This window comes from Halyomorpha halys, unplaced genomic scaffold (assembly GCF_000696795.3).
Source record: "Halyomorpha halys isolate HHAL.00 unplaced genomic scaffold, Hhal_1.1 Scaffold199.1, whole genome shotgun sequence".
Classification (NCBI taxonomy): Eukaryota; Metazoa; Arthropoda; class Insecta; order Hemiptera; family Pentatomidae; genus Halyomorpha; species Halyomorpha halys.
The window spans coordinates 575,322-594,569 of NW_027112578.1; the positions used below are offsets into that span (position 1 = coordinate 575,322).

Genomic DNA, 19,248 nt, shown 5'->3' on the forward strand with positions numbered 1-19,248 from the left:
CTTAATTACATTTACACAAAATGATCCTTCTTCTTTGGGTAACTAACTATATTTCAAGATCAATTATTAATCGTTTGAAAATAAATTCTACGGCTGTTGTTGAAATTGATACTAGACCTATACAACACCTATTTCCAACTTTCCTCTAAATTTGGGCCAAATCGGATGGGTGGTTTTGGAATATATTTGTGTCCAGGAAAAGGACTGGACTATATGTTGGAAAATTCGTAGTTGATGGAATCTGATGAAATCGATATGGGAGCAACTACGTACTAATCTACACATTCTTTGAAAACTTATTAAAATCGTATTAACGATTCCATTATGCACGAACACAAACCGACTGACAGACTCTGTCATGATGTCTTCAACGTAAAATGCGTGTGAAAACTTTCGGAGTATTTCAGTACTCTGTATTACAAGCACGAATGCAAAGCTTCTTAACTTTGGTTGTAAGGAAGAAAAATATCGACTAGATCCAAAACGTTTGAAATATCTGACTTTAAAATATGATACACAAAATCTCATCTAAGGGGATTATAGCGTACTGGTTAAAGCACAATATTGTAAAATAATTTTAATCTGGTTGGTGGTCGGAGAATTTTTAGTTAGTTTTATTAAGTAACACTTTTCGTGATCTTGAAATAGAAGTAACCGAAATTTCAGAATACCTACAAGAACGCGAAATAATAGTTCAACTGTAATATATTATATGACATAACTGAATCGTTAACTTGGAAAAACAACACACATTTTAAGATAAAATTTATTGGCAGCTATGAATTTTTGGTTCTCGACCAATTATGGTTTCGGTAGGATTTGAGAAAAATCTATGGAGAAAATGTGGAGGTCCTTGTGAAGTAGCATACATAACAAATGAGCCAGGGAAGATAGAATATAGTAGATAGTAATTTATGAATATGTTGGGAGTTCAAACTACAAATGGCCACTTTCCATTTTTAGCCCAGGAAGAGTTTTCAGTCCTCGGATACACTAGTCGGTCTGTTAAGAGCTGGTCAGGTCCTCCGTAGGAAATCCCCGGGGCTCGGCTTCCAGGAAGGGTGACTTTCCGACTTATATGAGTTGGCTAAAAAAATTTATATTGTCTAAACTTTTAAACAACTACGAGTATATATAAATAAAAAAAAATTGTAATCTATGATAAATAATATCACTTACGTTTACCATACTCTGACAGTGTAGTCTTACTTATAAACATGAATATTGTTTGTGCACTTGGTAGGTATAAAGATTCAACTTTGCCTCAATTATTTCAACTTTCAAATATGAAATATTTGAAGGGGGCTCGCAATACTATGTTGCACCGGACCTACTTTGTTGTTTTGCTATTGGCCCTTGCTTAGCTGACGGTGGTCCTGGAACTGGTTAGTGAGTATTTGATCTCTTCGTATTTTCATTTATGTGATTGACTTGAGGTGCCCGTCCGTTAAGTGACCCTGCTAGAGAACGTTTTGAGTAAAGGGACAGACTCACACCCATGTCCCATCACACCACTCTCCGAATGACCTCGGCCAACAGTACTATTGAACAATATCAGTTTCCGTAGTTTCAGCAATGAAGTTCTTTTCCGACGAGTTAGTGATATTATGAATATTAAGTCACCGTTTAGTGACAACTCAGTCCAACGTCCCCATGTTCTAAACACTATAATACGTAATCGTCTTTTACTTTGCCTTGACTTTAACATAAGTGTTAACTGAAAGCTATATTATATGCTCAGTAAAGAAACCATTAAACATAAGCTGCTTCTTCATAGCCCTTAAAGAGATTGACCCGAGCACCGCTAAAACTCTCCGTTTTGCGTCGTGCTTCAAGTACTAAGGTCCAGTTAAGTTAAATAAAAGGTTTATGATGAGTTTATTTTGCGGTAAAATTAAAATTTTCATCTTAAAGATAATATTTTTGAGCAAAAAAGTCTGACCGTTTGCTCTCCCATGCTCCCTTTTACGAAAAGGGGTGGCAGAAACTTTATTTCCGACTCTGTTTCTATATCTACTGAGGATCTCATTAAATCCACGTACGTTTTAATGGATCTATTTCATTTTTAAATTTATATTATTTACATAACAAAAATTTAAATTTTCGTCATAATTAGAGAGAAATAAGTCAAATTATAGTATGATGAAGTTGATATGACATGATGAATGAGTTATACCCTTTAGTGATAAGACTTTATGAATGATTTTCGTGTTTAATTCAATTATCATGTAAATTAATATATTCTATAATTAAGTGCATAGCATGAATTGTGACCGACATTGCCATTCTTGGACCGTAAGGAAGTTGAGAAGTTTATCCATAGTTGAATGCAATTGTAATATAGCCCTTCCGGACTTGAATACAAACTCAAAGTTTACCATTGTCCTCGCGACTCAGGCCCTTTTCAATGTTTATTAGATCACAGGGATTTTTATTCGCTTTACAACATTGATACAGTTTTATTAGGATATTTTATTAGGAACTTATTTTTTTATTGTCTCATTAATGGTCGTTGTCACTAATAATTTCATTTTATTCTAATTTTAAGTATTTAAAACAGCATCCATGATCCATGATATACACTGCGAAATGTTTGACTGACCTAATCATCAATTTCAAATAATTTAATTGCGGATTATTTTTCCCCTGCCCCCCCCCCCCCAGTATTACTTATGCAAAATAAAACTCTCCTTATTTTTGGCTTCGAGCAAAAAATGTTATATTCCTAAAAATAAGATAGTCCTATAGCTCCTAAAAATAAAATAAACACATTTAAGACCCAATCTTATGATTAAAGTCAAGTAAATTATCCTATCATCGGGTTTTCGTAAATAATTATTAATAAAAAAAAATTAATGTGTTCATGTTTAAAATTTTCAAAGATTTAATTGATTTTTTTCACATTATTACTCAACAGCTACTGTTTGATGTTGTTTCAATAACTAAGCTTCAGTTTTCAAAAATATCAATGAATTCTGTTAAAACTTTATTATGAACTATTTTTCTATAAAATATTTACGGTTTTGATATTTCTGTTATTTGTGTGAGACACATATGTGTTTCAACTGGGTGTTCAAGACTAAACAATGACGTCCTGTTAAAGATCTAAGTTGTGGTGAATAAAATGCATTGTGTTCTTCTCCAGCGCAATTCTGAAAATTCCGGAGGAAAGAGATGTTTTCCATAAATATTTTTATAGATAATCTAATTTTCCCTCTAATTAACAGGGAGCTGAGAAAAACATTCAGTAATAATGTGAAATTCATACAAAAAAATAAGTTTTGTCATTCGTGTGACTTAAGTGACCCCATACGATAAACTTAGTTAGTTTAGCTAAACCATATTTTTCAAAATTATACTAAATACTAGATAATTTTATCTACTTTATGATGGTGCCATTAGAACTTGATCAGCTTGAATAATTTTTGAGTGAACTCTCCCTATTCAGCGAAATAAATTCAAGACAAAATGTTATTGAATATTTTCCTGTTCTTTTGAGAATCGGATCAAGGTTTATTTGAACTTTGCTATTCTTGAGGTCTACTATCGCCTCATTAACTCATTCAATTTTAAAATACACTATGAGTCCTCACTTCATTTGGACTCACAGAGTAAAGCATGAGTTGATCAAGCTCCATATATAAAAGGGATTTTTCCTGCTTCTTCGAGGTCTACTGTGTAGATATGGATGAATCTACGCGATATTGTCGCTTTCCCCAAGACAGTCAGCATTCATTCTGGATCCTACTGTGAGATATGAAAGTGATGACTTTGATTAGACAAATAGAGTAGATAGAAAAAAAAGAAAGAAATATATAATAAATATATCTCTTTCCTTAAGGAAACATTCTGTAAGAGCTTCAGAGAAAGAGACTTCAACGTGAGAGGCCTCTGGCTCGGAGATCGTAGAACTACACAGTGTTGATATAAAGGACGTAGCGAAAATGGTAGAAGGTATAATCCTGGACTCCCTGGGAATCATTCACAATCACATGCATAGTAACTAATAAGGATAGTGATTTCTCAGTGGGTGGTTTGCATATATTGCATATTTTATTGATTTTTTTTTCCTTTTAATACACATATTTATTACTTTTATATTATTTATATATTTAATACTTACATATTTATTGATCTTTTTTCTTATTATTGGTATCTTTTTAGAATTATTACTTTTATATTTATTATTTTTAGCATTATGTATCTATTTATTTTATTTTTAGTATGCACGGATATGAGTGCTTTTTGAATTTCAATAGATTATCATTGTGGACGACGAATTATTGGGTCTTTATTGGGTTTTTGTATATGCATGTTTTTTACTATATTTAAAACGTTTATATAATTTTTATAATTTGAACATAATTGTGTTTTATGTTTGGTGGAAAAATAGAGAAGGTTTTTAAACTAAATTAATAGAAAAATTAAACACACTTATAAAGAACGATCAAAATCTAGAAAAAGAAATTGAAATATGTGAAGTGCCTAATGAAGTTGGACAGGACACCATTTTTAATAATGTCTTTTACTCCCTTCATCTTTATATCACTACAAACAGATTTTATTTGATTTAATCGAGTTATATTCAAATGGTTTAAATTTTGGAATTGTTTATCTTGTTCCACAAACTAGCAATGACATTTCCCTAAAGTTTCGTTGAATGTTTTATTTAGGGGTAAGTTAAATTTTATAAATATAACCACCACAGATTATCAGAATTTAAAATTGGATGATTAATCATTCATCTTAATTACATTAAGCAGGGAATAACAACTTAAAATGTTTGAAGTATTTACTAGAAAGTACTTTTAATATTTTAAAGCCTATGATGCTTCTTTTTTAATCGTTATTGATATAAAAATTCAAACACGAAAAAAAAATTCCGAAGCTAAAAAGTTTTTGTGTGTCTATTTTTATAATAATTCCTTCGGCAGTACCGTTTTAATGTAAAGATATTCCAATAAGTGCATTTTTGAATGTGCATTTTTTAAATGCACATTCGACTGCAGAGATAACTGAAATACAGATAGCGGACTAGATGTTCGTTTTGAAGAGACTAAGGCCGATATTCCGATTATGGCGGTAGTCGTTATCAGCTGACCTTTCACCCATCCATCATTCCCGCTGCTTTTTCAGCCAATTTTATTGTATTTCCATTTATATTGAGAAATTTTATCTTCAAATTCAATTATTCTTCAAAATAAATAATGACCTACTCTTTTCGCATATTCAGGACCCTAACAAGCTTAATTTCTACCAATTCGTCATTTTTGACTGAAAATATTATCACTATATTATCATTTAATTATTATAAAATTTAACTTTAATCTACCTATTGCCATAATACGTATAATAATAATAATATAAATTTTAAATAAATGAATTTTTTGGAAACCAATAAATCATGAAAATATTTTATTATTGCTATTGCGCAAATTTTTATCTTTTTAAGGATCCCGTGAAGAAATCTTAATATATTTTGGACAAGGTTTTATGTGACTATATAGTATGTTCTAAAATGTCAAATATGTATTATCTGCTGAGTTAGAAGGATAAAAAACATTTCAATATTTTTAATTGCTAAGTTTAAATCTATTTTTCCAATTACTAATTTTTCCTAGAATAGTGTGTCTCAGCTTTATTTTTTTGTCGCAACTCAAAACCCAGTCTTGTAATTACCAAGTATAATATAATCTGTTTAGTGTAATTTGAATCCCGAAAAGTTCAGTGTGTGGGTAGTACAACTGACCATATGTATAATGACACTTGGAACCAATCATCCTGAAAAATTTTACGAATTTGTAGTAATTCATAGAAATGTAAGCCAATATTCTAACTAACTAGTCGTAAGACATTTCTAGTTTCGATAAAAAGTTTCCTGACTTCGGCAGGCGCAGCAAGTATACATTGCTGCTTTACAAACTCTGCGGACTCAAATCATATTCTTGAATTAAAAATACTATAATAGTTTTAGACTGATACAGTCTCTTTTTTCTATATTTTTTTACTAACCAAACTTAGGTGTGTAATAGCTGCCATTAATTAATTTTATTTTAATTAATTTTCTTAATTCAATAAGTTATAATAGTTATCAAAACAATTTTTTATTAAGATTCTTCTCAGAATCTCAAGAGAAATGTAAAAAAAAAAAATAGTATAAAAAAATAAAACATGATAAAGACCTGATGGTAGATTTTTCTGTTTCGCAACCTTGACGATAGACCAGGGAGACAATGTGGTTAGCACTTAGTTAATTGATTTTTAAATGTTCTCATTGAAGCCAGAAAAGCTCTGTAAAACCACCTCTTAAATTGATCAAAGCCCATCAATTTGAATAATTTATATATAGGGTGTTAAAGACTCAATTTATACCCTCCTTTTTCTAGGTTTTTATGTTATTCCCTGCTAATTTCCAACTAACCTAATCATCCATTTCAAACAATTCAACCTCAAGATTATTTAGCCTAAATATATGTATATATATTTCTACAAATAAAATAGTCCTAGATATCCTATAAATAAAATAAACATATTCATTTGATGTCCAAAATCATCATCTTTAAAATCACATATATAATCCAATCAAGTTTTTTTCAAATAATTATGAGTAAAAAGATGTTTGTTCCTACTATTCCCATTTGCTGATTTTTTAAATTCAGAAATGACACATATATACGCACAAGGAGAGAGGACACTCCCCTTTTTTGAAGGGCTTAGAGAATTTCTAAATAAAACTAGGTAGGTCTTAATTTGGGTGAATAAAATTGCTATAGTAATTGAAATAGACCATATTACCTCTTTTTTTTCTCTACTACAGTTGACTGTGAAATTTCCAATGGTATTTGACGTTTTCAATGAAGGAATCTCATATAAAATTGGATAAAAAAAAAGATTTATATCAGTAATTTTTTTGGATCTGACGCGTCTAAATTTTGTTATTATAATAATTTTGTTTAATGATTTATTATTTTTAATAATTTAATGACTATTTTTTTTATTTTTATACCAGATCGGCCTGGTAGGCCTTACATGGTTGATACAACTTATATTATATATATTTTTTAACAGTCGATTATGAGGGCGTATAGTCATAAAAATGACACCCCTAACTATATAATATGTTCTTATTAAAAGAAAAAAATAATAATAAAATAAATAGATAAGAATAATGCTTCTTAATAAAAGAAGATAGTAAAATTAATACCAAAAAATAATGATATTGGTACACTTAAATAAAACAAACAATTGTCTTCTAATAGTAAAAAGAAACAAGTTAATTTGAAAAAGGGAAGAGAGAAGAAAAGAGAAAAAAACAATAAATAAAAAAATATAAAATAAAATAACAATAATCATGAATAAATAAAATGAATAATAATAATAAGTAAATAGAGGTAGTGTGACTATGAATTAATTATATATTTATTAAAATTTATAAAAGAATGTCCTGCAGTAGTCTGGGCTTCAGTCTTCGGATTGAGGTTGGGTTTCCCAGGTTGTAGGTCACTGGTCCATTAACTGTCGGCAACTGGGAGTAGAACTTCATGAACCGTTTTTTGATATAATCCTCTATTGACTCCATTTGTAATTCGCGATGCAATTGGCTATTTCTTATGAACCAAGGAACATTAACTGCGATTCTTAGAACTTTGTTTTGAAAAGATTGTAGTTTTTTCCTTTTCGTGAGGGATGCCGCTCCACAGACTTCACAGCCGTACATCAGCAGTGGCCTGAGGATTGTTTTAAATAACAGTTGAAAAACAGTTGTTTCTGGTTTTAGTTTGAAATTTCTGTTTAGGATAGGATATAGCATTGCTAACCTTGCTTAAGTTTGAGTTAGTTTGATGTTGATATGGTGATTAATTTAATGACTAAATCTTGTTATTATAACTTAATAATTCAATTGTGGAAGCATTAATCGACAGAATTTATCCTTCTTTTACTATGAAACATACTATCATACAACTGGATCATCTACGGACGGTTCGATTACGACCTATGACAACTATAGTAAGAGAAAATGTGGGTCAGGTTACCTTCAATTAGATCAAGTTACTAAACTTCAGTTAAATAAGTTTTCTCTTAAACTATTTTGTGTCGTGTAAAGCCTCTTTTCGTTTATTTTTATATCAATTTTATTTTATGTTATAATTTTGTAATTGCTAAAAATATAAAGGCCATGAACCTCGAATGAAATAAACTTTAGGAACATATTCCAAAATTAATTTTTAAAAGTAGGTGAGTGTACATATATTTCTACATCCCGCTATTTTTTTCGAAATTGTAATTTTTATCATACATATATCTGATACATTTTTTTTTTATTTTGTACCTACACAATCTACAGCATAAACTTTATCCGAACCTTAAAGAATACCATTAGGAAATCGATACACCCATCCCATCCATTTAGCCACTGGGTCTCATATTCTAGCAAATCAAACAGATAGGGAGTCCATTACTAGAATATGAAACAGATAATTTTCCTTCACAAAAATTGTCCCATCCTCAAAAATTTCACTAATTCCACGGTCCCGTATATCCTCCAAAACAAAATCATATGAGGCTAAAACGCAAAAACATCATTTCATTAATTTGAATTTATAATTCAATGAGATAATATGATGATTATAAATATTATGGTTCATCTCCATTGTTAAAAGTTTTATAACAGACTTATTTCAATTACAAATTTATATAAATTCATGAAATAACTTAATTCCAATTCTGTAAGGCTACCAGTAGGTGTGAAAGATAAGAAGGATATGAGAAACCATGTTAAGTGTTCTTCCGACCTTTTTATAGTTCCTTCCTCAAATATTATATTCCCTTTTATATGAAGTTTTCTTTCTTCTTACTTTAAATTTATATTAGTCCTTAATTTTATGCTTCTGCCCTGTATCTGTCTCTACATGCTCTTTAATTTTAATATAGCAACTTTTTATTTTATTTAACACGAATATTTTACGACCACTAGCTGCTATATAATTAGAGGTACGATTTTTATGGAATTGTGTATAGAGTTGTTCCTTTTAAGTTTAAGTAAAAAAAAATGTTTATCAATTAAAACTGTATAAACCTTTGAAAAATGCAATGCTCATTTTATTAGAGTGATTAATTTTTAATAATTTTGTTTAATTTATATACATCTGTTACAGTCTAAAGACATAAAGAAGGGTTTGCCCTATTAAATAAAATAACAAAAAATATGTAAGTTTTAAATAAGAAAAAGAAACAAATTTAAATAAAAATTAAAAGTAGAAAAATAATATCTCACTATAAATATATATAAATTTTGTAAAAATAAACTGTCAATAAATTACTAATAATTAATATATTTTATAATATAGAAAAACAATTGCAAAACAACTGAAAATTTCTTGATAATGCAAGAGTAAAATGAAACATTTTGAAAAATACTGAATTATTAAACTAATGATTAATTGCTAATCAAAATAAAATAAACTTCGACATAAATACAAATGTTAATGGGACTATCAGTTGAATAATTATCTTACTTTAATGAGAAAAAAAATACAAAAACATCATTTACTTTATATGGATGGTCTGGCTCTGAAAAATTTACATTATTATAAATATTCTTCTCAATGACACAAAATCTAGACAAATTAAAGTGCTGTGAAATAAATTGTTTTGGTTTATTCGTAGAACTTAGCTTGTTTACTTATTAATAATACAAATTGACATGTTTAACATTCACTACTCATAAAATTTAACCACGCTTTATAAATTACAAAGGAAAAATCTGAAGGAGACCCATCGCCTATCTCAGTAGATATTATTGTATTGTATTTTAATATACACAGTGTTTCAGCGTGAACTGCCCAAACTGAAAGTATGAATTAAGGATCTCAAAGCAAGCAACAAATTCCCTATGACGGTACGTTCGTTTTTGGGCGAGACATATATGCTTAAACGATTTTCATTGTTATAAATTATTTAGGTTATAATAAATAAATGTGTGTTTCAACTACTTATAATAACAAATATCAACACTCATAATAAATCTTGATAAATCTTGACTAATAAAACCTTGAGCACTAAGACAGGCTTGGCATCTTTCTTCCAGCGCTGCAGAGGCAGAACGCTCTCAAGATCAGACACCACACCACTGGTTTTTGTGTTTGGGGTGACATTAAAAAAACGAAAAAGTCTATACAAGCCCGGTCAATTACATTAATCATTTACGAAGAAGCATAATTGTAACTTTCGACACAACACATGTCTAATGCCGTTTGGCCTCTACTGCTGTGGAAGAAAGATGCTAAGCCCCTCATAACGCTTAATAACATCTAATATGAATGCTAATGTTTAAATTTCATAATTAAAGTAGTTGGAATACATATTAATTTATAACCTAAACAATTCATAACAATGAAAATCTTTGGAGATGAATATCTTCTGAACAGATCAATAACGGACATACCTTCGAAGGCCTTTTTTTCTTGTTTTGAGATTCTTAATTCACATTTTCTGTTAAGGCTCTTAACTTTGAAACCTGGTTACCTAATCGTATTGAATCTTTGTATAGTTGAACTCCTGAAGAGAATAAGTCAGTGTTCTGTTAGTTGAAGGTATTCCTTCAGTCACTTAATGTAGTATGGATTTGGGTATAGAAATGGACCTAAGCTTGTACAATTGTGTTAATTACTTGTCTAATATTTAAGTTGATGCTATGTTTGCTACTACTAATGGTGGCATTTAGACGTAAATGAGTACGGTAGAGTCTACAAGACCCTGACCGTGACATTGATGATACGACAAGATGTATGACAGTTGCCCCCACTGTTGCAGGAGCGGCGCTGGTGGGAGGTGGGATGGGCGAGCTAGGAGAGCGGCTCCGGACCGACTCGGGATGAAGCTACGGGAGAGGGTCTCCCTCGCCTGCTCTGCTCTGGGCGTCATCATCACCCTCGCCCTCGTCCTAGACCTACAGGTATATGTAATATATTATTTTATTAGTATAATTTAAAATATATTAAAAAATAGTTATAAACAAAAATACTTAGATGTACTAACAACCTGCTCTCAACCACCATTAAAATCGCTTGATTTTGTTAAATACACGATATTTCAAAATTATATCATAATTAGAGACAAAGAGTGAATATAATCTAATTCAAATTTTAAACCTTTACGTAATATTATTTTAGAGAGGTTAAATTTTATTATTTCCTTAACGAAATATTTCTTGAACTGAATTCATCTTTAGTATTATGTATAAAATCACCAGAAAAGGTTTTCTTTCTTTTCTAATTAACTTTTTATTATTAGAAAAGAAAAATTGAAATGAATGTTGTATAGAATATTTTGGTATTTCCCATCCAGAAGATAATTTATAAGTATTACAGAATGGTGTATTTGTAGACATAAAATATACCTGATAGTGACTTTTATTACTTATACATTTTTTTTTAAAAGAAAAATGGCATTTTGAAAATAAAAAATTAATGAGATTTGCCTATAGAATTATTTTAGGAATAATTTATGTTATTTTTCAATTAAAACTAATTCTTTTAGATATTAAATAAAATATCTAATACTGATAACAATAATAATTAGTTACTAATTGAAAAAAAAAAAAAAGTAAATTTTCCTTTAGAAGATATCCTGTTTTTTATTGTTTACTTTTTTGATCATTTATAATTTCATTAACCCTCTTCTCGTCCCGGGAACATCAGTGGTTCATAAGTTACAATAACAATACGTAACTAACAAGTTTATAGTTCAAAGTTTATTTATCTAACAGGTGTTATTACGGTCGTGATAAAACATTCTTGTTTGAATGTGAGAACAATATATATATAAAATTTATTTTGATAGAAATTCAAGGAAACTTGCTAAGATTGAGAGATAAAACAAAGTCCACAGTTTAGTTTTAATAAAAAATCGTTTAATTTTTAATTTATTTAAATATTGTTCTTGTTGTTAATATCTCATTAAACCGAGCTAGTATAAAAAAAGTTTGTCAAATTATATATTAAAGAAATTAAAACAATAAATTAGCAAGAGGAAATCTTTAGAAACGATGCTGTACAAACATTTTATCCAAATGCAGTTTATTTCAACCAAAACAAAGAAAAATTCATTTTGTTTCTTATTCACTGCTTACCATGAAAAAGATTAAAGTTCTTTTACTGGGCACCTACTAAGCCAGTCATCGCATTATCATGTCATTCTCTGCAGGTATAATTGTATTGAAATTGATTCAGTCAATATCAATACATGCAACAAAATACTATTTAATTTTTATCTGCTTTATTTGAAGTCATATCAGAAAAAAAATCATGAAATTGTGATTATGAAACAGATAATTTAATTGTTAGCAGAATATGTTTCTTAGGACAGTCTGGAATTATTGACCTAAAAAAAATTTACTATTCCTTAGGTACACACAAAAAAAATGTCGAGTAATGAACTAAATATAGTAGCTATGATTACTTCTTTAAGCTTTTTAGCAACTTCGACAAAACGTTTATTATTTGGTCATACAGACCATAGTTCGGCGTCCATAACGTCTAGGAACGTTATCGTGCGAATTATAAAATCTATTGACTTTAGTAAAAAAATTTTGATTATTAAAACGAATCGAAACATTTTACAATCTTACACTCACCGAAACAGTTTACTATCTCGCAAAACAATGTTTAAGTTTAACTTTGTAAGATATAAATGAAAGTTATATAACAAGTGCTATTTGCGAGTATTTGTTTTTCAAATAAGAACTGTACCAGTGGGACAACATTCTTTCCCCCTTATAAAATATTTAATTCATTCATTTTTGGTATCATCAAATTGTATGTTCTGAATTTGTTTAGATTGATTGCGTTGTGGCATTTAAAAAACAAAGAGGAACTGATTCTTGTGTGATAGAAAACAGTGGAGAAAAAAAAATTCGTATGTTGTTTAGTATATCTAAGTGTTAATTGTGTCTGTGATAAATGTGAAACTCTTATGCATGAATTCGTTCCTCGTTAGTATGACCTTCAGTAGACAACACCAGCTGTGAAAACAGTCGTTATAATCCTAAACCTTGATGTAATTAATTCCCTACTGTTATACGATTGAAGCCTCCTAAAGGATTTTGAAGTTCTATCAAAAGAATTTAATGCTGCTAACGTGCAGAATTGTCAACAAACGTACCCAGGCACGAATATAGAAGCTATGGTATAGTGAATATTTTCACAGGAAATGGCTCATAAATGATTCTTAAAACTTGCACATTAAAAAATGATCGAGGAATGTTTCACACAACAATTGTCGGTTATTGTAATTATAATTGTTTAAATATCTATTTTCCTCCCTCTCTACAGAGGGTAGGAAAACTTTGTAGTCATGCAGGTAAAAAAAAAAAAAAAAAATGGATTTAAAATCGAAAATATCTACTGAATTTAAAATTTCCCATCATGGTAAGATCAGACCTCTAAGACTACAATATATCCTTGTGTAAAATATCTTGGATCCGGCAAAATTTGTCTCTCAAGAAAAGTATTGTGGAATAGATAAATATTGTTTAGGAAGCGTTAATTAAAAATGTTTTTTATATAAACAGCAATAAAAAATATATTTTAAAAAGTTAACAAATAATGTTAGCACCGAATTTTATAGCAAAAATAATTTATAATAAAAAATACATAAAACCACATCAATAATAATAAAAAAATCATAATGATGAAACATTAGATTTTTTGTTCAAAATATTTTTTTTTTTTAATTTGCGTATGTACTCTCAAAAGTTGTATGATTATAAAAAAAAATCGGTTATTCGATAACCGATATTTGGTCAGTCTTGAATGAAGGGTTTCTGTCTCTAGTTCATGTAATATTTTTTTCTTATTTAATTTAGTGTCAATAGCATTTTATTAAAATAAATCAAAGGCAAAAATCGGTATAATCATGTTTACTTTTTTTGTTTAATTTAATAGAGAAATTCCCAAGACAGAGTATAAAAAGGAATTGGCAAGATCGGTTGGCAGTGTTATCTATCACTAGAGAGGCCAATACCCGCCAAAATGGTATTGAGCCAAAATCCAGTTCATCAACTTGGGTCACTAACTGCCCTGGGTAGTGGTTCTGAAACAGGCCAATTTTCGTGTGTGTGGTCAAAACTCTTGATTACATTTACATAATAAAATAATGTAAATTTAAATCATCATTTAAAAAAGTAAAAAAACGCAGCTAATTGTATGTAGGCATCGGTGGCCATAAAAATCGTTCAAGAGATAATATTTGATATTCTTTTTTTACTTTTTTCTCTCAACGCTTTGGGATAGATATTCCAAAACACTTAATTACTTATTTACATAAATGACTGTGAATGAAAAATCGATTAAGTATTTGTAGAGAAAAGTCGCGAACAACAGACGGCACAAAGTGGGGCGAATCGCGACATTAACCAAAATTTGAATTTTATAAAATTTCCGATCATGTCCCATTACAGGAATTATTAATATTCGAGCAAGTAATATTATGGAAAATTTTCTGAAATTCTAAAATAAAAAAAAAAGAGGGGGAGATGGATCGTATCAAGGTTGAAATAAGTAAGTGGTCGGCTGTCTTTTAGGATGTAATGAAAGTTAAAAATTTCAACTCTGCGGATTTTGACAAAGCAGTAGGCGATTTCTTGAATTTCCCTAAAAATATTAACGCCGAACTGCCGAGCCCACCGAAATGGCGGACAGGGGTGCGGGGAAGGTGTCGAATCCATAGAGAGCTAATAAGGAAACAGGAACCGTCGGCAGGAGCGGTACCAATATGAGTTAGCTCAATACAACTATTACAATAGAAGGAAAAAAGTGGTACAGAGCATTATGAACGCCGACGCTCCCAAACAATGCCCATTAAAGATAGCCGACGTTGAGAAACATTTTAGAAGCCTCTTTGAAAAAGAGAATCACCGCAAACATGCGGATTACGAGAAATAGATAGTCGGGTGGTGAAGAAGGCTATCAGGTCGACGTCGTTGGACTCATCGCCGGACGATCAGACTGTAAGGGCGCGCTGCAGAGGTTCTGCGGAAAGAATGTCCAGAGGCTACTCGCGGAGATTCATTGGCAATAAATTCAAAGAAAAGTGTAATAAATTCAAACAAACGAGAGCTGCGGTCAACAAAGCTCTCCCTCGAGAATAACCTGAACAAAAGAACAATCTTGTCAACCAACTTGTTTCCGGCCCTTACTTACCCTCTCTAGACTGCTTCCCTTACAAAGATACATCCTGCGATATTGGCGGGCATTGATACCAATATCCGCAGGAGTAATCAAGGCCATCATGATAACACCTGGCTAGTAAGGAGCCAGTGGACATCCAAGATAAGTTGGGTCCCTATATATAGATAGAACAAGGAGCTTCTTAGAAGGCCTAGGTGTTAACATCGGGGATATAGCGATCTTGGCGGAAAATATTATTTTGGACTCCCTGGAGATCATACATACTTCACCTGCATGGAAATTAGCTCTGAGATTATTCATTGTTTTATTTATTTTAGTATGTGGACCTATTTATTTCTGTGATTTAACTTGTTTATTCACTAAATTATTTTATTATTATTATTTATTTATTTATATATTTTTTAAACTTATTCATCCATTCAAGTATTTCTTTTAACCAACTTTTTATTATATTTTCTTTAAAATCTATGTATTAATTTTGTTTTGGTAAAATGTATTTATTTGTTTCTTTTACTGTAAACTGATCTACTGCTATGTCTACTATTTCTCTGGTTGATCTCACATTGCTGTCTAATAGTGAATTTGTGTAGATAATCACTGAAGAGGATCTGAGAGGGTGACGTGAATTCGGGAGAGTGAATTTGTCGATAAAATGAAATAAAAATTGTGAAATGGAAAGAAATGGGGAAGTGGAAGGAACAAGAAAGGGGAGGAAAAAAGTAATAAATTGAAATATTTATATTTAGTATGTAGACTGGAATTGATTGTAAAAGAAAACTGTGGGAAAAGAAAATGTTTTCTTTCTTTTTTACTACATCATGTAAATATATGTAATTTATATATGTCCAATCATGGTATAAGTATGCTTTGTAATGTAGCAACCCGATGTATTTGGGCAGCACGGATGAATAAAGCATATCTTTCTTTCCCTGTTGGAGAATTCTCAGAGGAACCTCAAGAGGTTCTAAATTTAGTCTTTCGGTCCCAGATTTAAGAATTATAAAAATGAGACATCCTTCATAATCACCTGGTCTGTTCTGATATGAAGGAGTTGAAGCGTAGGTCTTTGCATGTATTGAATCCCGCCAGTGGGTTGACTTTTATTTCTGTGGTGGTCCCACGAAATGAAAACTTGATCGTTAGAATAGAGTGGTACCCTCTAGATAACCCCCTCCCCTCAGTTAAATCATGAATGACCGAGAAGGGAGGTCATAAAAAAAATTAAATCCTGAAGCCATGGCATTCTCAACAATTTGTTCAACCGTTGTTCTCAGAAACTGGCATGCTAAGTTTCAAATCACTCTGTTTTTAAGAAATGTCTTTCTCAATATAGAAGAGTTTGAGCAGAAGGTGAAGAGATAGAATAGACGTTAGCCTTTCACATTGATTACCCTGTGTTTCTCGAAGAAGGAGATGCAGAAATAATGCAAATCGTTTTAAAATTAATTGGCGAAAGAGTAAATTTATTCGAATAACGAACGACAGTTTAATTTATTTTTTATTTAATAGTTAGTGTTTTTTTTTCTCGTGTGAATTATTATTGCTTTAAAAATAATATGTTTCTGGCTTAGTTGTTGAATATTCAGAAATATTCTGGTTGTAGTAATTTTATTCAAAATTATTACTTATTTATTAATACCCATTAATATATAACTGAATACGATTAATGAAGTAAGGATACATATGCTATAAGTTTTTAATACATATATTTTCTTTTACTATAATCATTTCTAAAAATATCCATGCTTCTTTAAAAAAATTTTTGTTTTTTATTTTAATAAATTGTTTTAATATAAAATTGGTTAATCATCACTGAAATACTTATAAATGACTTTTTTTTTTACTACCATGTAATTTAAAATTTCTTCTTGAAAAGAAGGGGAACATTGGCAAAAAAATGTAATCATTATACATCACAATATCCTATATTTTTAATAACTTTTTTTATACGACTAATAATATTACCTTATATTTCTAATAATATTACCTTATCTTTCTAATAATATTACTTTATCTTTCTCATTTCACTGCTTGAGTATCTTCAATAGTTTAGTAGATGTTTAATACTTTTAACAATAAAGTACCGTAGAAGGAAAAACGTTTTTGTTGTTAGTTTATCAGTGTTTTTTTTTTTTTATAATAATGCTGGTTGAGCATTCAAAATTAGGTTACGTTAGGAGCTGCTCTTATCTTCTTTTGGGTTATTTCTATCACCGAACGTACTTTACCATTTAGTACAACAAAGTAGATTAAATATGGACACCAATGAATTTAAGACCGGGAATACCTGGCTGAATCTTGCGTTTCGTCCCACTGTGCGGTGGGAACCAACATACCTTGAAACGTAAAATCTCAAATTTTGAGGAGGGTTTATTATTAAAAATAATTATACAGAAATAAATATCTTGTCCTTTTTATAGTTATAAAATTAGAGTTAAATTTACTGTCCATATTTTTATTTATTTATTTAATTTAATTTACAACGGTACAAATAATAAATACAATAAGTAAAGATGTGGAATGTTTCTTTTACATTTAAAAATCTGGGGACGAAACCACCCGTTGATGGTACTTCAAGCATTAATTTAAATTAGAAGGCCATCTTCTTTTCAGACGCCTCGGAGGAATATCAGAAATTTTTAAGGATTGGAGATTAAGTAACTAATGGGTTAGGATCGGTAAGGAATTTGGAATGAAAGGAAATCAGGAATGAAACGCATATCAGGGCCAAATCTGCAACGAATGGGATCTCAAGGTCTTTGTCTTAAAGTCTTGTATGAGTTTATTTGTAATAAGGAGCATCAAGGATTTTACGCAGGATTTTGGATTTTAAGGATTGGATGGGGGAGGACTTTGATGGTTTGGTAGATCCTCAGAGCTCAATTCCATATGTCAAAATTAGTCTGATTATCATATTGTATAATAATTTTTTGTAGTGAATACTGTTCATATTAAAGTTACATCTGCTCTAATCAACTTTTTACTTTTATGGAGTAATACTTTGGGAAATATTTAATTTTCGGAAACCATTGGTACTGGTCTTTCCTTTGCACATATGCACAAACTAAGTAATTCACTTGTATTTCATTATTCAATAAGGTTCACTATATCTGCGGAAGTATTTCCCTGTATTTATATCAGCAAAGACATCAATGATTCAGCCAAAGTCTTTTGTGATAGTTGCTACGTCAAAAGAGTATATTAGAATTTTAACTTTATATATAAACTTTCTTGTTGACTGTTTGGTTTTGTGGATCTTGAGGATCAGTCAATAAGACAGCTATATTGGGGCGACGTTTTGCAACATTATTGTTTGCATAAACTCTCATATAACTCGTTGTATGAAGGCAATATAGACATTTGGCTTGATTATGCTAACAATAAAGTTGCGAAACGACTCCTCAATGTAATTGTTTTATTGACTGATCCTCACCAACAAAATAAAGGAATAAAATATAGAAATATATATATTACATATATATGGGGTGGGGAGTGCCTTAGTGGTAAGGCACAGTGTTACTAACTCCAAGAACCTGGATCCACATCGAAGGTACACACGTAGTAGGCAATTATTTATTCTGTTACTATAGCCGTGAGTCAACCCTGTGGGTTCAGGAATCCTACGGCGTCCACCCATCCTTATAAAGTAGGTACCCTCAAGCGGGGAGAAAATCTGGTGGTCGAGCATGATTCTGACCAAATCACTTCCTTTTACAACCGTTGGTCTAGTAACAGTAATTTCTTACAAAGAACTATATCTCTGACACTTCATCGGTTAGTGCGGTACAGATTTATATATTATATGTAAAATAAACTCTATATAATTAAAAATGAGAGTGACACTCAGAGGGAGTATAGATGTTTTTATAGCAACTTTTTAATACATCTCTAAAGTTAATTACTTTTTCATACTCCTAGATGGAATTATAGATATCAAATCCATAGATTTTATAGAAATGGAGGGATGATAAGCTGCCGTGTACGGGGCTCGGTGTTTCTAAGCCCGATTAGGGGTTCCCCGTACAGGTATTATATTGAAATTTATTCATATATTAATGTA

The 19,248-nt window shown here is 30.5% G+C and overlaps 1 protein-coding gene across 1 annotated transcript in view; it reads left to right on the plus strand.

Annotated features, from left to right (window-relative positions):
- LOC106679376 (extracellular serine/threonine protein CG31145) overlaps positions 1 to 19,248 on the plus strand; it is a 315,704-nt gene that overhangs the window by 241,631 nt on the left and 54,825 nt on the right. The window contains exon 5 of the mRNA XM_067050372.1: positions 10,813 to 10,954. Within this exon, the coding sequence (XP_066906473.1) occupies positions 10,874 to 10,954 (81 nt within the window). The 5' untranslated portion in view covers positions 10,813 to 10,873. The remainder of the gene's footprint in view (positions 1 to 10,812; positions 10,955 to 19,248) is intronic.